This window comes from Sinocyclocheilus rhinocerous, unplaced genomic scaffold (assembly GCF_001515625.1).
Source record: "Sinocyclocheilus rhinocerous isolate Xijiao unplaced genomic scaffold, SAMN03320098_v1.1 scaffold988, whole genome shotgun sequence".
Lineage (NCBI taxonomy): Eukaryota > Metazoa > Chordata > Actinopteri > Cypriniformes > Cyprinidae > Sinocyclocheilus > Sinocyclocheilus rhinocerous.
Genome location: NW_015650363.1, coordinates 1,606,673 through 1,633,654, shown reverse-complemented (window position 1 = coordinate 1,633,654; position 26,982 = coordinate 1,606,673). Strand labels below are relative to the sequence as shown.

The following is a 26,982-nucleotide window of genomic DNA, read 5'->3' as shown; positions in this document are numbered from 1 at the left end:
CAGCCAGATGTAAAAGTACTCTTGTATAATGGATCATTACAAGCTCAGTAGTACATAGATCAGCTAATCTCTTAACGTAACAGCTGCCATAAAGGATCCAGTGTAAGATCTTGTGTAAGAGCACTTTAATGCTGTGTTATTGTCAGAAACAGTAACACAGCACTTGTAGCAAAATGAGTCAGGGAAATTGTAACAATCATTTTGAAAGAGTGATTGATTGGTAGTTTGTTTACTCCAAAATGTGTTTGCACATTGGCTTGATCGACTTGAAAAATACTATTTGTAATTGTAGCTTGATTTGAGCAACAGAAGCTAATTTTTTCTCATTTTAATGTTTCATATTTTGTTATCATCTTGACAGGTTAAAGAATTTAGACTTTATCAAGTGGATAGACTTTGATACTTATAGAAAATTGCTTCTGAGGCATTTATCCAAGATGTCTGTTAAGTGACTTGCCTTAAAGGTCCTTTGAATAAATAAATAAAGTAATTTTTAAATATGGTCCAAGATACTGTCAGCCTTTAAGTTTAGATGCAACACACTACCGATCAAAAGTTTGGGATCAGTAAATATTTTTTGACACCAAAGCTGCATTTATTTGATCCAAAATACAGTAAAACACTGTAATAGTGAAATATTATTACAATTTGAAATAACAGTCCCGTTTTTAGAATTTTTTAGCATCCATTATTCCAGTCTTCAGGGTCTCATGATCCTTCAGAAATCATTCTAACATGCTGATTTAGTGCTCAAGAAATATTTCTTATTATGGCCATGTTTGTTGAAAACAGTTGTGCTGCTTAATATTTTTGTAGAACCCATGATAATTTTTTTTTCAGGATTCTTTGATGAATAGAAATTTCAAAAGAACCGTATTTATTTGAAATAGAAATCATTCTTATAAATGTCTTTACTGTCACTTTCAATCAATTTTTCCATTTTTACTGAATAAAAGTTAACAGAACTTACTGATCCAAACATCACTATTGTTAAGGTATGCTTTGATTGTTTACCAGTGAACAACGGTCAAAGAATTGACTGGCACTTTTGTCACTGGGTTTTCACTTTAATACATTTTGTCATTGTTTTCCTGTGTTTGTTAAAAGTGTTTACAAATTCTGCATTGTTCTAAAAGTGGCCTTTGTGTGATAGATTGAATTCAGAACGTCATAATGGCTGACCATTGTGTAATAAGGAGGACAGACAGGGGTTACATTGACACATACAGAGATGCTTTTGTCGTGAAAGATCTCTTGAATGGAAAGAGAGGGATGAGAGGGAGGAATAGTGGGATGAAGTGTGATGAAGAGAAAACATGGATGTGAGAGGCAGGAAAGGGGAAAGTGGCAGAGTAAAAAGGCAGGAATAGGTAGGAGAGCACTGATGTAATTAAACAATTGTACAAGGCGTAAAATACAAATACAAATACACACCACTGTTAAATCAGGTTTGTTAGGTTAAATTTAGAAAAGCAGTTCAACTAGTAGAGCATGGTGCTACCGATGCCAAGGTCATGAGTTCAGTTCCCAGGGAACACACATACTGATAAATAGCTTGAATGCACTGTAAATAACTTTAAATAAATGGTCTGCAAAAAAAATGTGTAAGAGTAAATATGTGAAAATTCATCATTTATTCTTTATACGAAAAAAGGTGCCAGGACATTTATAACAAATCTCCTTTTGTGTTCCAAACAAAAAATAATTCTGACCAAAATATACATTTTGTTTACATATGTTGTTTTTCAAATAGAATGTAGACAAATACACTTCTGCAGTGTGCAGAAATGATCTGCTCTCAGAATAATACCACACATTCCTTATATCTACATCTGCGATATACCAGAGCCAGACAGCAACCACACTCAGCAGTTCTGAGCTGCACTCCGGCAAAGTCGGGTAAATCTTTTTCCAAGGCTTATATTTGAGAATTCCTTCCTTAGCTCTGCTAATCTTATTCTGAAGTGCTGGAGCTGATTTCACAAAAACCTTGGCACAACCAAAACACAGGCAAAAAAAAAAAAAAAGGGACAGCAGCATCCAGTTATTATTACTAACAACATCCAAGCCGAAAAAATACTGATAAAGCCTTTTATCAAATGAATGCAGTCAATACAGGAAAGCTCATAAGAGGTTAATTATTATAGCTCAATGATGCTTTTTCCCATTGTTTTGGTGAAAGTTGATGCTCAGTATCATTTTATGATCATATTACAAAATATTTTTTAAATGAATGATTTAATGGCAATGGAAAATGACAAATTTTCAGCAGTCATTACTCCAGTTTTCAGTGTCAGATTATCCTTCAAAAATCATTCTATTATGCTGATTTGGTGCTCAAGAAACATTTCTCATTAATGTTAAATAGTTTATTGTGGAAATCATGATATATTTTTTCAGGATTCTTTGATAAATAGAAAGTTCAAAAGAACAACATTAATTTGAAATATACTTTTTTGTAACAATGTAAAAGTCTTTACAGTCTCTTGACAGTCAATTTAACACATCCTTGCTGAATAAAAGGCATTCATTTCTTTTTTTTTAATTTGTGACTTTTTAACGCCATTGTATTTAACGAATAAACATGGAGTTTCAATATTTTACATTTGCGTGGCATTTTTATGCTGACTGTCACGTCATTTGCGTAACTCTCATACTTGGAGCGCCTGGTTCGAATTCAGAAGAAGTCAGCGGGAGGTGATTAAAAAAAAGAAAAGGTTGGAAACTTCCAGAATAAGGCAGATGAGAAGAGAAATCACCTTTTCACCTTTCTCTGCCTTTTTCCACTGTTTGCAGCAGTGAATCTGGCCATCACTCTGTACTGAGGTTTAATGCGCTGTAACCGAGTGTGCTGAAAAACCTACTGAGCAATGCCAAAATACACAGACTGCTGCTTCGCTCTACGTTTCCAGTCTCTCTCTAGGTTAATAACTCGTACAGGACTGTGAATCTTGAGAAAACATATAAAACGTAACCCAAATCCATAACCCTCACGGCACAAATGAGCATTATTATTTTTATACAGAAAAGAGATTTGGTCAGAGCTTACAGTGGCTTAAGCTGTTATCTGTTCTGGGCATTTTTAAATAATGTATTATGAGATCAAATCATTCCCAGAGACAGTATTTGTCACAGCTATGTGTCCTACCCGGCCAAGGCAATAAAAGCAAACATGTGGTGAGGTATTTAGACAATGTTATGACACATAATAAAAATATGAATGAATGCTAGAGCCTTTTGAAGCCAGGCTTGTAATGATCAGCAGGAGGACAAGCAGATTGATCACTGCTGCTTCAAATTCCTTTCATCTGACCTCATCTGTTTACTTTCTCATTTTATATTCTTACAACAGCAAAGGTTGTTCTTGCATTTCAGATGCACTACTTTTCAATTTTATGCCAGACAGACACCTTTGACTGTTGCGACAAGTCTCACTGTTTTTCAGCATTTCACGCAATGAGCAGCGCATTCACACAACACTTTCCTTTGCTTAAAAACAGCATTTTTAAAACTGAACTACATTTAACTTGACAAGAAATGTCTTGTGTGAATAGTTATGCCATGTCATTGTCAAGTTAATATCACAGTCTATTTTTAACATATTTAATCTTGTTTTTCTTGATTGTTTCATAATGTGAATAAGTTAAAGAGGACACGTAATAGGGTTTGTCTTCTAACATCTTTTAACCTCTCCCTGATTTTGACAGGAACAAATTCTGCATTGTTTTTGTGTTTTCTTAACGTTGTTTGTGAAGGATGCAGCTGTCTAGGAAGCTGTTACGCAGTATCTTTTCAGCACTTTTCACAGGAAACCCTGTGGCTTTAGTGGATCAGAGGCAGTCGAGGGGTTCACAGAGCAGAGTTTGAGGAGCGTTTAATGCATTCTGTCATAGTTTGGCTTTTTTGTGACTTTGATCACCTCAAACAATAACATTTTAAGCAAATGTATTTAGGTAAAATGCAAGCCTGTGATTAGTGATAAACAATATTCTTTCACCATATAAACATTTGTTATGCTTTCTCTGGCAGTCTAGTTGTGAGGTGGATTTTCCCTTAGAAAGTACAATTGAGTGTAGAGTCTGTTTCTGTTTTGAAATGTTAGATGTCAAAGACAGACCTTTATAGTGCTCTGGTGTTGTGTCAGGCCCGTTTTTTGTTTTTCAGGTCTGTGTTGCTGATCCTACTATTGCCCACTAGTTTGAACCTGAGTCAGAGGGGCTTTCCAAAGTGTACGAGAATTCACTTTTTGTTTTGTTTTATTGTTTTGGTGAGGTGGTCTACTTCCCCTTTTCTTTATTTTTTTTTATAAAGTTCATCTTTATAATATAGCCTAATATAATATAATATAATATAATAATGGCTGCCCATTCAGGGTGTTTCCTTGCCCACAGCCTTAGATAGATTGATAATATAAGAATACCCTCCCCTACTTCGTTTTTCTTCATTTACTTACACCAAGTTCATCTTTTAATATAATCTAAAATGTCCAAATACTCTGAGATCTCCATCGCCGTCATTGTTTGTAATCATCAGAGGGAAATTGTCTCGCATGTAGACGACATCTAACGTCTTGTGTCTTTTACAGGTTTGTGCAACAATTCTGAAAGCGAAAGAAGCGTTGTTCCTTTTTTTGCCCATTGATGCACTTCCAAAATGCCACAGCAACGATATTTGACAGACACTGTTATGTGTTGTGCGTGTTTGTGTGTTTGTTACCATAGCTACTCCTGGACAGAGCCCTGGGGTTGGGTTATCTGTTTAAGCAGTCATCTCCTGTAGAGAAGGCTGTTCTAATGGCCATGCACTGACTCACACCCACACTTACACAGGATACACCCTCACATGATTGGCTCGCTGCCAACGGCAAAGCTCACGGTCACTTCCCACAGTTCCCTGGGAGTTCCCTCTTACTTTCCATAATGACGTTAGGAACAGTACTTGAGTTAAAAGCCTTTTGCAAATTACTGACTGCAGAGTTTCTCAACTTAGCGTTATATATGAGGACCCTACTGAATGAAAGTATAGAGTTATATTCTTAGTTTTTATGATCGATTATGTCAATCTTTGTTGGTCGGAGAGAGAATGTAGACTCAAATGAAAAATGTAGACCATTTGTTTGCAGAATAAATCACAGGTGGCACATATGTTTGCAATGACACTGATAACCAAAAACGCTTGCATCATGCTTCATCCATGTCAGTAGGTTTCAGCATAAAGTCTGAGACTGAGACCACTGTCGTACTGGCCAGCGAAAGCTGCTTAGTGCACATTTAAGATGGGGAGTTAAAGGACTGGGATATTCATGTGACAGTGGCTGATAAAGAGCCACACTCTTGGTGTTAAAGCTGTGTGTGGAATAAGGAAACGAGCAGTAATCCCCAACTCACGCTTAAAGGCCCTGCTGTTAGAACTGTATGACCTTGCAAATTCACCAAATAAATGCAGTGAGAAGAACAGCACTTCAATCAGTCATCTTTGCTGCCTTTAGTTATTATAAGTTATTATTATAGTTATTACAAGATGATCTGTGTGAGAATGAATGGTAGAATGTACCTTTGTATTGACTTATTACATGACACTCTGGAATACTTGATTCTGATTGGTTAATTGCATTTGGCAGTGAAATATTTGTGCATAATGACCACAAAATTATATATTTAAAAATGTTCTGCTTTGTACTTCTAGAGTAGTCTTTTTCTTCTGATCACATAATCAGATAATTTCACCTCAAATCAGTATTTGATTATTTTATTTTATATTTATTTAATATTGCATTATTTTAATAAGTAATATAATATACATTATTTTAATAAGTAAGATAATTGTCAAAAAGCTGGTCTTTATCGCAAAATTGACCCCGTCAAGATGATACAAGACCTCATCGCCCTATTTTTAATTTTTTTTGAATGAATGAAATGGCTTTTATTCAGCAAGGATGCATTAAAATGATCAAAAGTGACAGTAAAAACATTTATAACATTTCAAAAGATCTTAATTTCATATAATTGCTTTTCCTTTGAACTTTCTATCAAAGAATCCTGAAAAAAATGACTGTTTCCACAAAAATATTAAGCAGCACAACTAGCTTCAACGTTGATAATCATAAGAAAGCAAATGAGCATATTAGAGCATCAAATCAGCATATTAGATTGATTTCTGAAGACAGGAATAATGGTTGCTGAAAATCCAGCTTTGCATCACAGGAATAAATAACATTTTAAAATATATAAAAATATACAACTTTATTTTAAATCATAATAATTTTACACAATTCTACTGTTTTTTTTTTCAGTGTGTTTGATTAAATAAATGCATCCTTGGTGAGCAAAATATTGAAAAACATTTAAAAAATCTTACCGACCCCAAAAGAAAATGTGTAATGAATATAACGACCAGAATACTCAACCCTTCTCTTTATCGGTAGAGCTCAGTTCAGGAGATTGGAGAGGAGGTAGAAGACGGTGCCATCTATACCATCACACTCCGAAAGGTGCAGCTCCACCAGACGGCTAGTAAGGGGCAGCGATGGCTGGGCGTGGAGACAGACTCTGCCCTCAGTTTGTACGAGACATGCAAGGGTCGGACCATTAAGGCTGGCACACTGGAGAAACTGGTGGAGTACATGGTTTCGGCTTTCAAAGGGAAGGACTATACATACGTCACTATTTTCCTCTGCACCTACCGAGCTTTTGCCACCACCAAACAAGTGCTGGACCTGCTGCTTAACAGGTAAACAGGCCATCAACCCCAAGCACTTTTGGAAATATAAATTAATTCACTATAATGTTACTTAAAATGGATTCTTATCTATCTTAGGTATGCCAAACTGCATGATCAGCCAGTCTCATGCAAGCCAAAACTCTCTCCAGAGGACTACACAGAGTTTAAAAAGTATGCATTTACATTGTTCAACTAAACCAAATTAATTTAGCTGCTGTTAAATTTGCGAGTTTGTGAATTTTAACCATATAGGTACCATAGCGGATATCAGACGATATTTATTCGTTTTGTCTATATTGTTTATACTGTATATCGGACGATATTGGACATTTAATTGTGCATGCTTATTTTTCCTATTTTTAAATGTATACTACTTTTAAGTCATCAAATCATGACAAAAATAATAAGTGGCTTATTGATATTGCAGAGAATTTTAATATTGATGCATCCATATTTTTATGTACATGGCAGTACGGTCTCATCTATCCTGGGTGCGTGGCTGGATCAGTACTCTGAGGATTTCTGGAGCCCTCCAGACCACGAATGCCTGCAGAGCCTCATATCTTACTTGCAGCTTAACTTCTCTGGATCGGACCTGGAGAGACGAGCCCATAACCTGCTGGAACTCTTTCAGCATCGGCAACAGACTGAGGTTGAGCTTGAAGGTATTGATGATGAAGTAACCCATTGAATCCTGTATTAAAAGCTAAACAACTAAAAAGGAGTTTTCCAAACTGACTGTATGACAACTTCTTTGCAGGTGATCTGTGCACCTGCCCCTTTGCCACACCAGAGGAGAGCAGCTTGGATGATGAATTCTCCCCCTCACACTTTACATCCTTCAGTCCTGCCCTAGTCGCTGAGCAGTTAACAGTCATGGATGCGGTAAGAGATCAAGAAATCGTCAGTCTTTCCTAATGGCAGAAGTAATCTAGTGGTTGAGGATCGGAGCTGGTGGTTAGAAAGTTGGCTGCAAAGAAGTAAGCAAACTGGAGAGAGAATAAGGACAATCCTGCACCACACCCTTTGTACAAGGTGCTCAACCCAATGTTTTATGGGGCCTGTTTATGCACAAAGTATATGCCATTCAGCATGTTTTAGTAGATTTTAGGCATTTCAAGATTAAGGTCAGCTGAGAGAATTAAACCTGGGAAAATGATTTACTTAAGTCATTACATGCCATAAATGTAAATAAAGTTGTCCTGCAAAACATTCTCAAGGCTCAAATCAAATTAAACAGGTGAATGCAACTGAACTCTTTGTTTTTCGTAGGAGCTGTTTAAGAGGGTTGTTCCCTACCATTGTTTGGGTGGCATATGGTCCCAGCGGGATAAGAAGGGCAAAGAGCACCTGGCACCCACCATCCGTGCCACTGTTGCTCAGTTCAACAGTGTGACCAACTGTGTGATTGCCACCTGCTTGGATAACAGGTCTCTCAGACCCTTTCAAAGAGCGAAGCGCATTGAACACTGGATAGAAGTGGCCAGGGTGAGGCACCATTTTAACAGTGGTTTTGTCGTGGGATATAGTCAGAGGCACAAAAATGCCTCTCTACCTACATTTTTGCAAAACTCCAAAAACATACAATTCACTGCAGTTTCACACAAATCATGATTACCGATTTTGATTATTGATAAATAAAAACGTATTTGCTCAGTTCCTTGCACAATGCTATGTTATGATCTTAAACTCTTTTACCATAGTACATAATATGTAAACAAATATATTTCGACATTTTCATCATATAGCCAGCTCCATACAGTATATATGGCTTTTCTGTCATAGTCGCCATAGGCACGGTTTTCCAATAAGCTTGGGTTGCAGAAGGGGTATGCACTGCATGGAGAAGCGACTCAAAGAGGAGCTCCAAAATTATATTGAAGAAGAAACTCAAATGGGGGACCACAATTTTAATTACTAAACCTAGGAATGCCCTTGTGACCACTCAGCAACTGCATAGCAACACTAAAAATCTCTCAAAACACCTAGCTACCACATATAAATGCTCTATAACACTCACAACACCTAGCAATCTAATAGCAATGCCTTGTTATTGTAAATGCAGGGTATAATTTTATTCTCAAGCAGTCCATAAGTGTTATAGTTCATGAACATCTCTTTGTTTGTCTTGACATCAGAAATGCCGTATCCTGAAGAGCTTCTCCTCTCTGAAAGCCATCCTGTCCGCCTTGCAGAGTAATGCCATCCACAGACTGAGGAGAACCTGGGATGATGTGTCCCGGTAGGTGTTTGAATGGATTTTTGTCAGTATTGATTATACAGAGTCAACGATAATATTTTAGCATTAGCATTAGCCGCTGATTAATAGTAACATGCTTTGTGCTACCTGCTTATATGTTCAGTCATACAAACCTCTAGTTAAAGCTCAACTTTCTTTATGAAAGACTTGATTTATAGTGGGGCATTTGGTGATAAAGGAGCAGAAAAGTTTTAATGCTAGTTAATTACAGAGTTTGGATTTCACATAGATGCAACAGATTATGACTCAACCAATTTTCTTCTGCTTACAGGGAAAGCTATCGCACTTTCCAGGAGCTGTCCGAAATTTTCTCAGATGACAATAATTATTCCCTCAGCAGAGAGCTTCTCATTAAGGTGAGTAAAATGGTTGTTGAAGGGGTCTGCGTGTGTTTTGCTCACAGTTGTTCCCAAAATGTTCCCAAAAATTCTGCAGTCGCAACAAAATAATTCTCTAACACACATCTTAACTATACCAAGTGGTGAAATTACACCCTGAAATGAATAGATAAGTATAATAATAATAATAATAATAATAAACTAAACAGTCACACTTGTTATAATATAATACTGTTTTGATCTGTTTACTAATTGCAATGGTTACTATTTACTATTTTCATAGTGTAATTTTTGGTTAATTATACTAAAACCAGTTTGGGTCAGTTTGACCCTCAAACATCACAATAATTATTAATAGTAAATGGAACTTGCAACAATTAAAAAAAAAACTACACAATAGTATTGTCCCTGTTTTTTGTTTTTTAAAGATCATAACAATTGATTCAGTGATATCTTGACCACTGAACTAGGAAATGTTTCTATTTCAAAAATCTGGTCACGTTATAAGTCACATGTTCAAACACCCAGCGTTTTTCAAATTTCTAAAAGTGCACTATAAGCCACCAACGTTCGCTGTATCTGTTGTTGGTGGAAGACAGGATGTGGTTATATCAGACTGTCATCCACAGGAAAGCTCAGTGACTTAACCAGTGTTTTCATTGCTTGTAAAACCATGTTTCTATAGCAGCCACCAGGGTAACAGAAAAGCCTTATTCAGTTGCATAGTATCTGCAGCATGCTCAAGGCTTGGCTCTCTATGGCCTGCTGAGTTTTGTTGAGTACAAAGTCAAATGCCTTTGTTGCACTTTTCACTAGTTGGCATGCTTCTGCATTTGATAGATGTCTTGAAAAGAATCCTTTAATGATAAAAGCATTATGCAACTTTGAACAGAGGGGATCTTGAACAGTAATTTTGTACTCAGCTCTGCGGTTAGTCATACATGTTGTGTAAGGTAAGACTTGTTTTCAGAGAATATACCTTTATTTTTTATGTACTTTTAAAAATTAGAAGGATTTTGTCAGGATCATGTCCAGTTTTTGCCATCACAGGAATAAATTAAAATATATGAAAAATATATAAAAATAGAAATAGTTATTTTAAATTGTAATATAATTCAAAGTATTTTTGTTTTTACTGTATTTTTGATCAGATAAATGCAGCTTTGGTGAGCATAAGAGACTTTAATCAAAAAACATTAAAAAGTCTTACTAACCCTAAACTCATTCATTCATTCTCTGAAAATCAGTCTTACAGAACTTTACTTATAATCAAGTAAATTAATCTTGTTTTAAGATAAATGTATCTTGTTTGGTTAGTGAAATTGACTCAGATAGACCTTGTTGTGGCAACCTGAAGTTCCATGGCACACAAATGTATAGAAGGAGAAGGAAACCAAGCATGACAAAAGCTTTCCTTTACGTACATTCAACGTTAGAAAGCAAACTAGAGCAGAACATCAGAAAGCATCCTTGGCATGTGTGCTGGGGCCAAGAAACAAAACAGTTGCTGCTGTTCATTATGAGGGAATTCCTGGGATGAGGTCATAGGCCTTATGTATGGCCAGATAAACACCCCTCCTTAATACCTAAGGGCTTCCCCAGGGTGTTAGCTGGCACTATCACTAAACACCATACAGTCAAACTCCACGTCCATTCTGCGTCATGGTATTTCATGACAGTGCAGTCTTAAGATTCCACTTTGACAGCCTTGTCTGCCTGCAAGTTATACTGCTGCTAATACAGCGTCAATGTAAATGCTTTCCCTTTTGAAACCCAAAATGATGATTTGAAACTGATGTCTCCACAGGAGGGCACCTCCAAATCTGCCATCGTCGAGATTAACCACAAAGGAGCCCAGAGAAGACACCAGCAGCAAAGAGACATGGTATGTACAGGAATAAATGTCACATAATGTCAGGTGAACTTTATATTTATTGAGCAACAATGCCCTCTTATGGTCAAAATGGGTCAGATATTCCATTTGTAGAGCTCACAATAAGCTGTCCTGAATGGAAATGTAAACTGTCTGTATTTTGCTCAATGTAAATTGTAAACTGTATGTTTATTTATTTTTATTTTTATTTCTGCTGTTTAGGGTGTTGTACAGGGAACTATTCCATACCTTGGCACTTTTCTGACTGATCTAGTCATGTTAGATACTGCTATGAAAGACCATCTTGAGGTGAGTGTTCAGTGAAAAAAATAGAAGTCTTTAATATTTTTAGTAATTAGAAAATATTCCTTTGGTTCTCACAAAATATATATTTTTTTAGGTTGGGCTGATCAACTTTGAGAAGAGAAAGAAGGTGAGTCGCAGAGGAATACAATATTGTTGGAAACAATTTCATTTTTTTTCCACTTAATGAACGATAAAATAAGTAACGAACCCGCACACTATCAATACTTGCTAATTCTTAAACTTTATTAAACGCAACGTTTTGGTCCACTGACCTTCATCAGGCAAATGTATAGAATTAAAAACAAGACATAATTATATACTTTCACAATCAATGAGTATAATTGACAATCACATGTGGACTAATTACAAACACATTTGTAATAGATACCAGTGGCTCAAGTATACAATAGAAGACACTTTACAACATCCCCAATGAAAAATATATCATTCACATACAAAAATAATTATGTTTATAAAAATCACAATTGGTTATCAGAAACCGCACATCTTAACAAGGTTTTAACTTTCACTTTCACTTAATGAACGATAAAACATTGACAGCCAATCAGAATCCACCCAAGTTTAATGATCTCACATATTTAAAGCAGCAGATGACAAAACTGTGCACACTTATAATAAACAGACTGTTATTGTTTGTGTAGGCACTAATATAGTTATCTTTATAGTTATTGTTCTTGGCTTTAAGAGGGACACGTCTAATGAAGAATAATATCGTACATAAGGAAATAAAAATAATAAAAATAAATAAATTAAATATATTCTTTTTGTTTAGGAATTTGAAGTGATCGCTCAGATCAAGCTGCTGCAACTGACCTGCAATTATTACAACTTCACCAAAAACCAGCGCTTCATTGAATGGTTCAAGAGGGTGGAGAGACTTACAGAGACTGAGAGGTGAGAAAGAAAAAAGTAAATATGGAGGATATAAAGACATATGATTTGAGAGAGATATGCTAGAGATAATAATGTAAGATATTTTATGTATTTACTATCTATGGTGACTTTTCTGTTTCAGCTACTCTATGTCCTGTGATATCGAGCCGCCATCTGAGTCAGTGTGCAAAAAGAACGGGGGCATCATCAAACGCATGAGCGAGGAGTCGGGTTACAATAGCGCAGGGACGTTACATTCTAAGTCCTTTGAGCAGCCACGCTTAAGCCAGTTCAAAGACAGCTTCAAAGATGGAGCAGATTCCCTCAGCCTCACCTCAGCGGGATCCAGCGGCTCAGACGCAGAGGAGACGAGTCTCAGTCTGCTGAACTCCCCAGAATCAGGAAGTCAAAGAGTAAGGCCATATTGTTTATTTACAGACCTAGTTTTATGCTTAGCAAACATTGTTGAGATTTCAAATTCTGCCGTTGTTGGCAGTGATACACTATATACCAGTTCCATATCTGTTATTGGTCAAGATTAAAGAATTTCTAATTAATAGATATCGACTGATGTTGGATATTAAATTGTTCATAATAATTTCTCTTATTTTTATATTTATGTAACCTTTGCCATCATCTAATGCTCACTTAAATTTTATGCTATCAATCTGTAAATTCACCAAAATTCTAAATGTATTTATTTATTTATTATAATTTTTTATATATATATATATATGTGTGTGTGTGTGTGTGTGTGTGTAGTGACTCTGTATTAACCTGACTACTGAATCTTTCTCCAGACATCCACACCAACTGTGAAACATTCTACATCAGCCTCCGATACAGGGGAGCTTGCGTCTGATTCCTCTTCCAAGGTATTCGCATTTTCTTGAACATGTTTTGTCATTTAAATTAAATTAAATACTTGCTTTTATGAGCTTTAAACATATTGATTTATTTCTGTATTTTCCAGCTCTGGGAGTCATCCACTCCTTCATCCTTGGAGGCCTCTGGATCAGGCTTGGGCTTGGAGTCTGGCTGCAGCAGCTCCACCTCTTCTTCTTCGTCCTCAGTCTCCGCCTCTTCAGGGAAGACCTTCCATTTTCACAAACGGTCCGTCTCTGGTGTCTCTGACTACTCGTCTCTCTCCCTGCCGCTGTACAACCAGCAGATAAACGACTGCTGCATCATCAGAGTCAGCCTTGATGAGGACAACGGCAACATGTACAAGAGCATCCTGGTGAGTGAGAGACATTACGCGAGATGGACAGAGATATATGATGAAGAAAAGTTGGTGAGGTAGTAGTAAAATTAATCTTGATGATCGTGTTTTGCAGGTCACTAGCCAGGACAAAACCCCTGGTGTCATTAGGAAAGCCATGGCCAAGCACAACCTGGACAATGACAAGTCAGAAGACTATGAGCTTTTACAGAGGGTCTCTAAGCATAAAGGTAAAAACCTGAAACAGGACGTTGGGGCTGGAAATATCGAAGGGTTCGTTCTTTTTAGGGTTATATTGGTACATTATCAGTTACTGGCAGATATTAGCGATTTTTTTAAATTTATCAGTATCTGACGCTTTTTTGGATATTTCATATTTATTTCCACTACTGTTACATTTAAATTACCTTAGCCATTATCTAACGCTCTCTTAAAGTTATACTTTAACACCAATTTAATAACAGTATAAAAATTCATATCAATTTTTCATAATATACATTATAATGTTGTGATGCTGTAAATTCACTTAAAATTATTGGCTTTTTTATTTGTTTGGTCTAATTTGTTTGACATTTCAATATCAGCTATTTATCAGTTATCAGCCATAAAATGAAAATAGTTATCAGTTAATCAGTTTCAGCCAAAATTGTATTTATGGTATTTATCGGACAAAAAATGTCTGTTATAGATATTCATTTTTTTTGTCTAGTTTCCAGGAAAAAGAAAGACTGTAGTTTTAAATGTGTATATCAGATAAAGGTTTAGTCACCTTTTTGGTGTGCATTAGAATTTAAATAGTCTGAAATCTAACACACATGGACTAAAAGCAGCTAAAAGAACTTCAGTTCTGAGTTTGATGGTATTTTCAATTCCAAATTAAGTTTGTTGATATTTCTAACTTTCTTTTTTTTTTTTTTACTCCACAGAACTTAAAATCCCAGATAATGGAAATGTTTTCTATGCCATGAACTCATCTGCCAACTATGACTTCTTGCTGCGAAAGTGTGGCGCCACCAAAACCTGCCGGTCGAAGAGCTCCCCGAGCCTGACTCTACCACGCATGAAGCAGAAAGGGTTCAAAATACCCAAGGGCTTCTTCTGAAAGTGCTTTGCCGAGTTCAGCAAGCCTGAAGCTGTTGGAGATTACAAAGAGTCACTTTATTACTCCCCCAGTATTATCTGGATCTTTAATCCAATGGATTTACTGCATTATAGAGCTGCTTGTTTCTTGCAGGAAGCTGTCCCTGTGTTTCCTGTCCCTACAGACTATGCGATAGGCACAGGAGGACCACTGTGGTACTTACAAGGTTTGCCTTAAGACTGCACATAAGAGCGAGGCACACTGTGTATGAGAAGCATTTACCAAATGCAGTCAGTCATGCATGAGCACACTAATCAAAGACATTTCAAGCACTTTAGAAAGGTCCTGAAAGCAGGAGAGCAGTTTGGAGAGCTGATTTGGTCCTTTTCAAATTCAAAGTGGATTTTCTATTGATTCATCTTCAAAAAGACTCTCCCTTTGGACTCAATAGCAAAATTTGCTATCACAGGCTCATGGTATAGATACAGTATTACATGTACAGTACAAACTCTGTAAAGTGTATAGTCTTTTGTTTGCTTATTGTTCTTTTACATGGCTGTTTTGACTGTTGCTGCTGTCAGTTTAGCTTGCCTGTTTTCCTGTCACTGATCACAAACTGAAACTAGCCTTTCAGGCAATAAACGGATCGCTCAAGACTGAAAGATTCTCTTTTGACTGCTAAGTGACTTGGTTAAAGTCACATTTGAGCATGAGGAGATGGCAAGTCTGAGCTGCAGGATTTACACTGTTATTTATGGTTTATTAAATAACCATAAATAATATTATTTGTGCTTATTAGTGCATAAAAATTGCAAATCTATGTCTTAGAAATAAATAAATGCCAAAGCCGTTCTCTTTTATTTGCAGCTGGCCTCTCTCTGTGTTTCACATTATAGAACGCTGTAACTCTACAGAAAGGCTTTTTTGTACCAAACACTGTGAGTGGCTTCACCCTGCTAAGCCTTTTTGCATTGTGAATTATATCCATGAGTGCTTTCTTACCATGTGGTCTAAAATGATGAGCAGAAAGTTTGAGGGGATGTTGTTCCTATCAGGAGAGATTTCAGATGTGTTTACTCAGCCAGAGGTGAATGTTAGTGTGTGTGCGTTTTCATTTGAGAGAAAGGATATAGAGGAATTTATATTGTAATACAATGAAAGAAATACACCAAGCATTGGTGGTATTCTGCTACTATGCCAGCTATATAGCTGAACTGGAACAAAATATAGATTGTGCTTAATTTATGATTTATGAAAAGATCAAAATGCATGGAGAAAATATATGCCAATAGTGGTTTCACTGTTAAAAACGTCTTCTTGACAAACACGCTGTCAGGAAACTACGACCATTAAGTGAAATATTCCTGCCTGCGGCTTGTCACTCGACACATGTGAAAATACAGTTGTATTTGTTTTTGTCCCCTTTTTAGCCTTTTGTATGTCTGAATCTAACTCTGAATGCTAATGTCAAAGAGTTTGAATGTTGAATTCCAGTTTGTGCCATTGCCACATTTTTATTTATTTATAAGTTTGTAATTGTTTTATTTATAATTTAATCGTTGTGAAGATAATTAATAAATGCACCTTTGTATGTACAAACAAGCACTACATTTTTTAAGAACTTACAAATAAATGTGGGGGTGCCGAGACCCCAGTACTTGACGCTTCTGTGTTTTTTTATTTCACCTACACAAGCCACATGGCAAACAATGTTGCTGTAAAAACCTTTCCTATGACATTTAGATCCTTTAACTATAGAAAATACCAGACAACCAAATATGGCATCAATATTAAATATCAATACAGGTATCAATTATTTATAAATGAACTAGGTATTAATTCATCATATAAAATTTAATTAAAGGGGTAAATGTTTATAAAACCATTTCTTTCTTTCTTTCTTTATTGATTTTAATATTATTACAAATATAGCCAGAGGGTACATTAGGATAAACAAAAAATGTGTGGGTAAACAAACAAACAAACGAATAAAATATAATTTAAAGAAATAAAGTTAAATAACAACAAATTGGTAAGACATTTTACACCTTTCTTATTTTTCAAACATAAAATTGTTTTTAGATATTGTTGAATAACTTTTTTTTTTATGCTTTATTAAAAATATGCAAAATAGTTTCTTTTTCTTGACCACAAAATTCACAGGTATACGAAATATTAAGCTTAAATCTTTCCAAAGCAGGATAAATTCGATGAAGTATTTTGTAAGACACTTCCTTAATTGTGTTATTGATACAAAACTTATTTGGCAGTTTACATGCTTTAACCCAAGAGATATTATCAAATAAAGAAGACCAAAAAAATCTTGCTGCAGGTAGGGACACAGAACAAAGAGCATTCCTTATAATCTTATTGCTACACTGTTGTTTTAAAACGTCGACATTTTCAATGAAAATGTTACCACAAGGATTAACCATGCTGATTTCTTCTGAGATACAGTTTTTAAAAAGTAACATCACACTCTTTGGAATTGCATCAAAAACAATAGCAAATTCTCTTGGTTTAACTGTTAATTGGAATTTCTGAAGAAATTCAGTATACGACAACAAGTACCCATGGTTCTTTAGAAAAAGTCTTATAAAATTCACTGGTTAGCCCGTCGTTGCCTGGAGATTTGTTATTCTTTAATTGTTGAATAACTCTTTAAAATTAAATTCGGAGCCCGCATACGTCATTTTCCTGCGCCAAACAGATCGGGCGCTCGGAACGAGTTGCGCTAACGTTCAATATGGCGTTAAGCAAAACATACGGACAGAAACCTATTAAATTCCAACTAGAGGAGGATGAAGAATTTTACATGATTGGATCAGAGGTGTGTAATTTAACGCAGTACGCTATTTTTACGAGGATTTATGTTTGTATAAACCGCATATTGTGTTGCATTGAGTGCTAATACATCAGCTAGCTTGCTAAGATTACTGTCGATTGGGATAAGATCGCTAACTGATGATACATTGAAAGGAGTCCGTCCCGGCGTTTTACACATTAGGTATAGGGGTGTCCTTTGCGGTGTAGTTGTATTATTACAAGATGCGAGTTCACCAAAGATAAAAGAGTACAGACACTGACAGAACTAGCCCTGTTCCATTATGTTGTCTGTGTTTAGGTGGGGAATTTCTTACGTATGTTCAGAGGGTCTTTATATAAGCGCTACCCATCACTCTCAAGAAGACTAGCGACAGTAGAGGAGAGAAAGAAAATAGTAGCATCATCTCACGGTAAGTGTGAATTCACTGTAAACATTTGATAAAAGGTCTGAGGACTTAAAAGGGTTAAAGTTAGCTGGAAGTGGCACTTTCTGTCTTACAGTATAAGCAATGTTTTGTGTTAGATCACGGTTACACCACTTTAGCCACCAGTGTGACGCTGCTGAAGGCCTCCGAAGTAGAGGAGATATTTGAGGGGCATGATGAGAAGTACAAGGCTGTGTCCATCAGCACTGAACCTCCAGCCTATCTCAGGTAAACCATTTCTCACCTTTGATGAAGAAAATGCATTCACACTTGCTTCATATTTGAACATGGTCATTACAGAGGATTCTTATGCATAACACAAATGACAAAAATTACGTTTTTCATAATTGACTATAATTGTACTCTTGTTACATTATGTAGATAATAAAAATAAGACATTTAATGCAATAAGCTTCTTTCGTTGGGGTTCTCCTTTCCTCTGTTTTTGCAAGAGATAAATTACATTCATATAAATATCTTAATTTATGAAAAAAAAATTTTTTATTTCAACAAACAACCCAAAAGAAAGAATCATATAATCATTTTATGCACCAGTTTATCAATACATAAACATCATCCACATATGTTTTAAATAGGAAAATGCCACACAGAGACCTGTAAATATTTTCGGGTTATGGCATGAGTGAGGAAATTAGTCTTATGGTACAGTATTTAGTGGACATAAGGCCTGTTCACACCAAGAACAATAACTATTAAAACAACTGTAGCAATAAATATATTCGCATCCACACCAATGGACAATAACATTCTGTTGTTTATTATAAGGTCATTTGTTTTGTTTTGTTTTTCATCCAGCCATAGTTGTTGAATGACAGCACATCTGCCTTAAAGGGGTCATATGATGTTGCTAAAAAGAACATTATTTTGTGTATTTGGTGTAATGAAATGTGTTTATGCGGTTTCAACAATACTACAGCGAGAATAAAAGTTACGCCTTCTTTCTTTGTGTGAACGTTTGGGCAGCATTATGCAAATATTCCCACATCGTGATGTAGACATGTGGGGGCGTGTTAGAACGAGCCGTTTTAGGTAGGCGTGGTTGACTCTTAACTTTTATAAAAAATATCTCTTTGGATTTGAGACTTTAGTCTTTGCAACTTTACAGATCTTTTTTATGCACCAAGAGCTTGTAACACTCCAAAGAGAAAGGAAAAATTGAAATCACATCATATGACCCCTTTAACACATGGTTTCCTTCACAGGGAGCAGAAAGCCAAGAGAAACAGTCAGTGGGTGCCCACTCTTCCCAATAGTTCCCATCATTTGGACGCTGTGCCTTGCTCCACCACTATTAACCGCAATCGACTGGGGCGTGACAAAAAAAGGACCTTCCCGCTCTGGTGAGACTTTTTTTCTAATGGGCCTAATCTTTCAATTTCACTTTGAGCTTAGCATCACTGTTCATAAAGTGATGGACTCAGAAGTTCATCAGTTTTTGACAGCATGTGAAAACATTATGACTCCCGTAATGATGTTTTATGTCTGCTTAAAGTGATAGTTTACCCGAAAAAGAAAATGCTGTCATCCTTTAATGTCCTCTCAAGTTGTTCCAAACCTGTATGCCTTTCTTCTGTGAAACACAAAAGAAGATATTTCAGGTCCCATTGACTTTGCATGGACAAAAAAATACTATGGAAGTCAATAGGAATTGAAAAGGTTATATATACAGGGGTTGGACAAAGTAATGTGAACACCTGGGAGATAGGCAGTATTTCTTTATTAAGATGTTTTACCACCATTTGACTTCAATACAGCTTCCAGCTTTCTTAGAATATATTCATCCAACTTTTGAATAGTCTTCAGTTGAATGTTGTCTGTCAAAACATCTGCCAGTTGTCTGAGATATTTTGGAGAAGGGAATCTGCTTCTCGCTCTTCTCTCCGAAAACCGCCCATAGTGGATTGGTATTCCAGTATTCAAGTCAGGGGATTTGTCTGGCCAGGGCAGATGTTGAAGTTCATCTTGATACTCCAACTGTTCAGGTTTCTTGATCATGACACCATAATTATTGCATTTTGTGATTAAAGTTGTAGCAATTGCAGCTCTTTCATGGATGTTGGATTTATTTGTGGAGCTCTCTGTGTGTGATTTTTGCAGAAACAGGGTATTCAAGGTGAATATTGAGATTTTTAGTTAATTAAAACTTATTCTACACTGATATAAAACTTGCAGAATATAAACAACAAAAAGATATAAGATAATTAAAAAAAATTTTTTTATATCACTTTCTTTTGTCCTACCCCTGTATATAATTTCACTAGTTTCATTGTCTTACTGTGTTTGTCCCCTGGATTTGTGCTATTACAGCTTTGATGATCATGACCCTGCAGTCATTCATGAGAACGCCACTCAGCCTGAGATCCTGGTGCCCATTCGTCTGGACATGGAGATTGACGGGCAGAAGCTGCGTGATGCTTTCACATGGAACATGAATGGTGGACTCCCTTACATACGTCCTGAGCAGCATTCATTGAATTTATTTTTGAATGTTTTTTTATTCCGCATTACACAAGTGCCTGAACTCTAATATTTTCCTTGACCTGATAGAGAAGCTAATGACTCCGGAGATGTTTGCTGAAATCCTTTGCGACGATCTGGATCTGAGCCCACTGACCTTTGTTCCAGCCATTGCCTCGGCCATCAGACAGCAGATAGAGTCCTACTCCACAGACAGCATACTGGATGAGCAGATGGACCAGAGAGTCATCATTAAGGTACATGCGTCATTCTGTCAAGTCACCTTAATTTCAGTAATCCCATTTTTAAACATCATATCTCATTACTCAATTATTTTGACCATCTGGTGGTATGCATGGAAACACAAGGCTGAACATTTATTTTTTAAAAAGCTCGCTATATTCATAATATCAGTGGTTTTTTTATGTCTCTTATGCTCACCAAAGCTGTATTTATTTGCTCAAAATTACAGTAACTGTAATACTGCAAATTATTATTCTATCGTATATTCTAAAATGCTACATTTTAAGATGCAATTTATTCCTGATCTTTCAGTCACTCTAATATGCTGATTTATTGTTCAAGAAACATTTTTATTGTAATCAATGTTGAAAACAGTTATGCTGCTTAATATTTTTGTGAAAACCGTGATGCAGTTTTTTCAGGATTCTTTGGTTTATAAAAGTTCAAAAGAACAGCATTTGAAATGGCTTTACTGAGCCTACTTGATCAATTTAATGTGTCCTTGCAAAAAAAAAAAAGAAGTATAAATTTTTAATAAATCTCATAATTTATTGAATGGTAGTGTATATACAGTATTATCATGTTGTTATTATTCAGTTGAATAAAGATAGATTATCATGGTTTTTGATTTGTTGTTGATTTCTCTCTCTCTATCCTCTCTCTATCTCTGTAGTTAAACATCCATGTTGGGAACATTTCTCTGGTGGACCAGTTTGAATGGGACATGTCTGAGAAGGAGAACTCTCCTGAGACGTTTGCTCTGAAGCTGTGCTCTGAGCTGGGCCTGGGAGGAGAGTTTGTCACAACTATTGCATACAGCATACGCGGTCAGCTCAGCTGGCATCAGAGGACCTACGCCTTCAGGTTCAGACTTGTACACACACAAATCCTTTATTAAGGAACACTTTATCACAATCCTAGCCAAGCATGAATTCTTTTAAAGGTTTTTCACTGCTTAAGATAAAATGTAGTAAAAAGTGAAGTGTTTGTGCGTTGCTGTATGTTGATAAAACACAGAAAAGTATAGTCCCCATATGGGTACAGAGAAATTTTGTGAGTTTGACTAATTTAAATGTTTTTCCGTTTATATGATAAAGACCATAGGAAAGTGTTCACAACTTGTAAACGAATGTGAACTTTCTCCAAGTTTGGACATCTTTTCAGACAGTGTCTAATGTCTGGGACATTACAAAACTCATCAGAAGGGTCATGTTTTTCCTCTGGGAGGAAGACATAAATTGTTTAGCCCATTTTTGTGAACCTACTAGTAAAGATCTGACTCAAAAAAACAATTGGTCTCTGAACTGGGTCTAAAATACTGTGTTTTGTCTTTTTGTAGTGAGAACCCTCTCCCCACAGTGGAGATTGCCATCCGAAACACAGGTGATGCTGACCAGTGGTGTCCGCTGCTGGAGACACTGACAGATGCTGAGATGGAGAAGAAGATCAGGGACCAGGACAGAAACACAAGGTAAGAGAATTAACTGCAGTTTTCTAAAGTTTTTTTGAAAAATCACATACCCTGCCTTTAAGATAGCGTTTTGCCCCATAGCAGGTGTGCACCAATTAGAGAGGCAAGCCATATGTCAATGACAAACTATTGTTTCAGTAAGACCAATAATACTTCTTTGTACAGATTTTAATTTGAATATTTGGGAGATATTGTGACTGTTTCAGTCCTCATATCAAACTTTTTCTGTTTCAGGCGAATGAGACGACTTGCAAACACGGCCCCAGCATGGTGAAAATAACAGCCCCCTCCCACAACTATGTAAATCTGAAGAGGAAATAGCAATAGAGCTACAACCCGGCATTACTGACATAAAATCATAGAGACATTCCACTGGCCAGTCCAGATCCAGTCCCTCCAGATCAGAGTTACTTACTATGAGATACCCAGTATCTGTCATCTTGGAGACAGACCGTCTCTGTCTTGAAATTGAGAATATTTTATGGTATCTTTATTTGTCTTGTTTTGTGTTTGTGTATAGATGCCATTTTGTAAACATAATGTGCTTTTAAATAAAATTAAGAGACTCTTTTTTGGAATGCTTTTCATTCCCAAAAGCTTGCAATAAACTTTCAAAGACAGTCCCAATGGGGCAAGTGGGACAAGTGTCTAAAAAAATAAGAATCTCAGTATTGTGTTCTGAACTAGCAAACTGGTCACTTGAGTGCTATGGATTTGGGTATAAAAATATAAGACATATTTTTATTTGTAAAGCAGAAATATCGAACAAACTATCAAATTGTAAATATAATACAACAGAAAACTTAATTCATCAGCCTTCAGACAAACAAATGTATTTGTATTCATATTTAGAGAAAAACACAACACGTACATATATCTGTGGTTTTTAGTTAATTTTGTCTTTTTGTGGAGCACATTTTTCCGGACAATCCCATCTTTTAGTTTCACTGCATAAAGCTTTTTGTGTTTTCGCAATGGTGCTGTGCTAACAAAAGGCCACAGGCTTGAAAATGCATAGTCTGCAGTTCAATTTGGCATTTCAGATAGTCGGCACATTTGTGAATGTGTCCAATTGCCTCACCGCTGACTGTGTTGTGGGAAAAGAGATATGCCACTGTATTGTACCCAAGAAAATGCTCTCTTGTGGAGTTCGCACCCCCTCCAAAATGATGGATTATAGTTTGGGAGATTGAATGGCTTCTCTTTCAACTCCAATCCTTCCATCCACCACTGCTTTGTAAAATTCATTAAATAGAAGTCTTCGAGAAAATGGCAATTGTTTCAAACCCTGTAGTGTGAAATAAAACAGAAAGGCATTGTTCTTCCAGAACAAAAATAACAAAGGAAAACTTGTTTGTGACATGCATGGCACTGAATGCAAAATGTGGATCCATTTATTTTGTACACAAAGGCACTAAGATGGCCATAGTCTCCAGGTTTCCTGGATCCACAGTGGACCATGTGCTAAAGCATCGCCCCTTTAACAAAGAGTGTCTTCCATTACACAGTCTGACTTACAAAACTTGACATGCAGACATAAACTTCCCCAACTAAAGCAAGGAGGACTTTAAAAGCATGACAAGATTTATTGCTATCTTTGTGGTACTGAAACCTTCAGTTTTCTTCTCTTTGAAGATCTTCATCATTTTGACCTTGGCCGTTATCTTCTACACCTTGTCCATTCCGGGATATCCCATTCTGGTCTTCTGGAAGAGGGGCATAATTCGGATCTTCTTGAGGCATGTCAAACAAAACTCGACTGCAAAACATTAATGAATATTTCTGATTTAGTTTTCCGTGTTGAAGGCAAACAAATGATAAAAATGAAAAATATTATAATATTTCATATATTTATAGTCACACTCACAAAATTCCAGGAGTGGTAAGAAGCTTTCTGCCTCCGGGCTGGTTAGGAAATACATCCTCCAGGAAGTAGTAGATGTGTCCTACACCAATCCCTATTTATACACAAACATATATATATATATATATAATACTGTTCAAAAGTTTGGAGTCAGTAAGGTTTTTTTTTTGTTTGTTTTTTTAGAAAACAAATAATGCATCATGTAATAATGTTTATGCAAAATCATATCAAAACGCTTTTGTCATGAGCATTTCAGGACAAAAGTTAACATACCCAAGAGATCAATAACAATGGAGTTGCCCAGTAACAGTGAGAATCCCATGAGCACCCAGGGAAGGAATGGGGCCTGGAAGTTGAGCAGGCCAAAAAAGTTCATGCGGACATAAGGGTTCCTTCTACTCCAGATATAAACCAGCATGATAGTGAAAGCCTGTCCTAAAAAGAACAGGTTGGCAAATAGACCAAAGAGCTATAGACATTAGAGTTAAAGAAGATTGAATAAGACTAAAGACTGAATTCATCACTACAAATAAACAACATAAAAGGATGAAATGTTCCTTATGAATAAACATATCATTTCCATATCAACCTGTAGGTTAGGTTGAATAGATGAACTGAGCTTACAGTGCTAGTTCACCCAAAAATGAAAATTGTTATTGTTTGCTCATCATCATGTCATTCCATATAAATAAATTATATTAGTATTTCACAATATTTCAGATTTTTCTGTATTTGTTATCTAATAAATGTTGTCTTAGTGAGCATAAGATACTTCTTTCAGAAACATTACAAAATCTTCCCAACCCCAACTGAACTGACTGGTAGTATACATATAAGTTTCAAAAGACATGAGCTAAGTAATCATTGATAGTAATCATTGATAATGACACGATACATGGTTTGGTGAAGAGAAGCATGCTTGGCTGTTGTTAATGTGATGAATGCTGAAGGATACAGTCATTAGAACACCACCGAACAGGAACATATAGACAAAATCTGATGTTCGACCACGGAAGGAGCCTTCCTCCAGCATTCGACAGTAACGGTATCTGCTCAGTCAAGGGCATAAACTCAGATGACCTACAGCACAGCTGCACACGAGCCAAACGGCTGTTATGCAAAGCAAACACACTGTGAAACTGTGTGAATGTGTTTTTGTGTGCACACTTCCTCACAGACGACCAACAAATCAAAAAGGATACAGAAAAATCATGTTGAACAAGAAGCTGAATCCAAGAGGTCCAAAAAACAAGAAGTTTGTGATCAGTCGCCATATCTACATGAAGGAAGAGAGGAAACATAAATGTACAATATATCAAAATTAAAGACTACATACTGTTGTTAAAGTGGTTGTCATAAACGCAACATGTTTTAACAGTATTAGGGTACTGACCTGGTATTTCTTTAATATCAAGTCAGGGTTAAAATAGAGTTGAAATGGTGTGATGAACTCCAATTGCTGTAATAAACAAAAAAAAGTCAAGCAAGTCACAAGGTTTTCTGCTGACCATGAAAAATGAACCTATTTTAGACTGTAATGTTAGAACTGTAAGTTCTATTACTCTTAATTTGTGTGATTTGTGGGTAGTTGACTGTGACAAGCTATTTTGTATAATAATACATAACATTTTATGACCTCATTAACTGAGAGGCTATTTATAATGTTTGCAGCTTTAAAAATTCATGTCACACTGCAGTAAAAGTTACAGCACAAAAATAAAATACACAAGATAATTATATAAAATATAATATAAACAAAATATAAATATTTATTTACATTATATACTAAAATCAGTTCTTGAAATTGAAATTCCTCCTCGAACAAAATTATGTTATTCATGTTGGTTCTTTAAGCATTTACACTGACATTGAACACCGCATGTGGGGAAGATAATAACAATTGTGAAGGCATATTGACTTACAGTCTTCAGTATGTAATGATTCTATATTTATATTGCAATGTTAATCCAGGATCCCTTATACTGTAGCCTGGTTTACTTACCACAGCTGCAGTTGTCAGGACGCATGCAGTGGTATATGCTCGCGTGACGGCTGGGATCTGCATGTACTCTTGAGTGACACTGTTTGCCATGATGTTTCTCCGGCGAATTTAGCAACTCTTCTGCACACTTTCACTGCGTATCCGTGTGGTCACTTATCCCACAACACTTCAGTACATTGACGCTGACCTACGATCGATCGGTTCAGTGTGGATAGGCTTTATGACTCAGTAGATCCATGTCCACGTTTAGCGTTAGCTTCAGACTGTTTATTTTTAAAGGTTCATAATGTTTGCGTTTGGATATAAGAGTTTTAATAGGGGCGGAGTGTGAAATCCAGGCTTTATCCGTCGCTTCAGCACCTCCACGTGGATATAAGCAAAATTATCTTGTGTTCCGTGGACCAATGAGATCGCACGGTTCCACTGACGTCATGAAAGTGATATTAGCGTAAAAGTGATGTAATGTGTAATATAAATTATAAATATATAAATTTGTATATTCGTTTTATATTATTTAATATTCTATTATCTCTGTTATTATTTATTTATATTTTATGGTTAAAATATAGGCTTGTACATTTTTTATATATATATTAACGTGTTTATATTACATCTCATGAAACTTTGGCCATTACTTTTTTTTCTCATAGCTTTATTTTTCTCCATGTATTTCTTCTTTTTTTATTTTAATGCAGTGCTTACTGCAAATCAATGAATAAATGAGTGGATCACAGAAAATTTAGGACAAGTAAATAGTCTGGGAATATTTTAATTGTACCAAAATACAACACGCAATTTATATAAAAGTATTTACACAGTAAATATGAAAAGAAAACAGTGCAAAAGAAAACAGTGCAAGAACTACAAAAACTAGAGAAAATAGAGAAAAAATTGTACACAGATGATCTTAAGAAATGCCAAGCGGATCTATTGTAGTATATATATATATATATATATATATATATATATAAACGATTTA

At 36.0% G+C, this 26,982-nt stretch overlaps 3 protein-coding genes and 1 long non-coding RNA gene across 8 annotated transcripts in view; 2 read left to right on the top strand and 2 right to left on the bottom strand.

Moving 5' to 3' along the window:
• LOC107711877 (ral guanine nucleotide dissociation stimulator-like) overlaps positions 1-15,204 on the top strand; it is a 30,827-nt gene extending 15,623 nt beyond the window's left edge. For 2 of the 3 annotated variants that reach the window (XM_016516955.1, XM_016516953.1), the window contains exons 2-17: positions 6,425-6,729; positions 6,817-6,891; positions 7,192-7,385; positions 7,481-7,605; positions 7,993-8,208; positions 8,859-8,962; positions 9,252-9,336; positions 11,126-11,203; positions 11,414-11,500; positions 11,592-11,624; positions 12,291-12,412; positions 12,534-12,804; positions 13,192-13,266; positions 13,365-13,631; positions 13,729-13,843; positions 14,540-15,204. In XM_016516955.1, coding sequence (XP_016372441.1) covers positions 6,425-6,729; positions 6,817-6,891; positions 7,192-7,385; positions 7,481-7,605; positions 7,993-8,208; positions 8,859-8,962; positions 9,252-9,336; positions 11,126-11,203; positions 11,414-11,500; positions 11,592-11,624; positions 12,291-12,412; positions 12,534-12,804; positions 13,192-13,266; positions 13,365-13,631; positions 13,729-13,843; positions 14,540-14,715 — 2,328 coding nt within the window. In that variant the 3' untranslated portion in view covers positions 14,716-15,204. The remainder of the gene's footprint in view (positions 1-6,424; positions 6,730-6,816; positions 6,892-7,191; positions 7,386-7,480; positions 7,606-7,992; positions 8,209-8,858; positions 8,963-9,251; positions 9,337-11,125; positions 11,204-11,413; positions 11,501-11,591; positions 11,625-12,290; positions 12,413-12,533; positions 12,805-13,191; positions 13,267-13,364; positions 13,632-13,728; positions 13,844-14,539) is intronic. The other variant, XM_016516954.1, reaches the window with a different exon arrangement.
• On the bottom strand, positions 312-17,864 carry LOC107711882 (uncharacterized). Its single transcript, XR_001636746.1, has 3 exons — positions 17,787-17,864; positions 3,586-3,588; positions 312-322 (listed from the first exon to the last, which is right to left on the bottom strand). It is a non-coding gene; the product is annotated as an uncharacterized LOC107711882 (long non-coding RNA).
• On the top strand, positions 17,389-22,700 carry LOC107711880 (SWI/SNF-related matrix-associated actin-dependent regulator of chromatin subfamily B member 1-A). Of its 2 annotated transcripts, none has more exons than XM_016516958.1 (9): positions 17,389-17,524; positions 17,819-17,930; positions 18,065-18,173; positions 19,169-19,306; positions 20,274-20,401; positions 20,514-20,680; positions 21,340-21,530; positions 22,006-22,137; positions 22,372-22,700. In XM_016516958.1, exons 1-9 carry the CDS (start codon positions 17,441-17,443, stop codon positions 22,409-22,411), a joined length of 1,101 nt encoding a protein of 366 aa, XP_016372444.1. In that variant the 5' UTR covers positions 17,389-17,440; the 3' UTR covers positions 22,412-22,700. The 2 variants fall into 2 exon arrangements, with proteins under 2 accessions (XP_016372444.1, XP_016372443.1); XM_016516957.1 differs by having other exon boundaries at positions 18,044-18,173.
• On the bottom strand, positions 22,640-26,365 carry LOC107711881 (derlin-2). Of its 2 annotated transcripts, XM_016516961.1 has the most exons (8): positions 26,004-26,365; positions 25,395-25,460; positions 25,204-25,277; positions 24,957-25,050; positions 24,275-24,470; positions 24,005-24,095; positions 23,750-23,896; positions 22,640-23,425 (listed from the first exon to the last, which is right to left on the bottom strand). In XM_016516961.1, exons 1-7 carry the CDS (start codon positions 26,091-26,093, stop codon positions 23,752-23,754), a joined length of 756 nt encoding a protein of 251 aa, XP_016372447.1. In that variant the 5' UTR covers positions 26,094-26,365; the 3' UTR covers positions 22,640-23,425; positions 23,750-23,751. The 2 variants fall into 2 exon arrangements, with proteins under 2 accessions (XP_016372447.1, XP_016372445.1); XM_016516959.1 differs by lacking the exon at positions 22,640-23,425 and having other exon boundaries at positions 23,491-23,896; positions 26,004-26,364.
• Between the last annotated feature and the right edge of the window lie 617 nt (positions 26,366-26,982).

What these genes read in the sequence shown, in the direction of transcription:
- LOC107711880 (XM_016516957.1), top strand. Translation starts at nt 17,441, where the DNA reads ATGGCGTTAAGCAAAACATACGGACAGAAACCTATTAAATTCCAACTA. An exon ending in AAAAGGACCTTCCCGCTCTG is followed by an intron (nt 19,307 to 20,273) that starts GTGAGACTTTTT and finishes GTGCTATTACAG; the next exon opens with CTTTGATGATCATGACCCTG. An exon ending in GACCAGGACAGAAACACAAG is followed by an intron (nt 22,138 to 22,371) that starts GTAAGAGAATTA and finishes TTTCTGTTTCAG; the next exon opens with GCGAATGAGACGACTTGCAA.
- LOC107711881 (XM_016516961.1), bottom strand. Translation starts at nt 26,093, where the DNA reads ATGGCAAACAGTGTCACTCAAGAGTACATGCAGATCCCAGCCGTCACG. An exon ending in TCCTGACAACTGCAGCTGTG is followed by an intron (nt 25,461 to 26,003) that starts GTAAGTAAACCA and finishes TGTTTATTACAG; the next exon opens with CAATTGGAGTTCATCACACC. An exon ending in TCGGTGGTGTTCTAATGACT is followed by an intron (nt 24,471 to 24,956) that starts GTATCCTTCAGC and finishes TAATGTCTATAG; the next exon opens with CTCTTTGGTCTATTTGCCAA.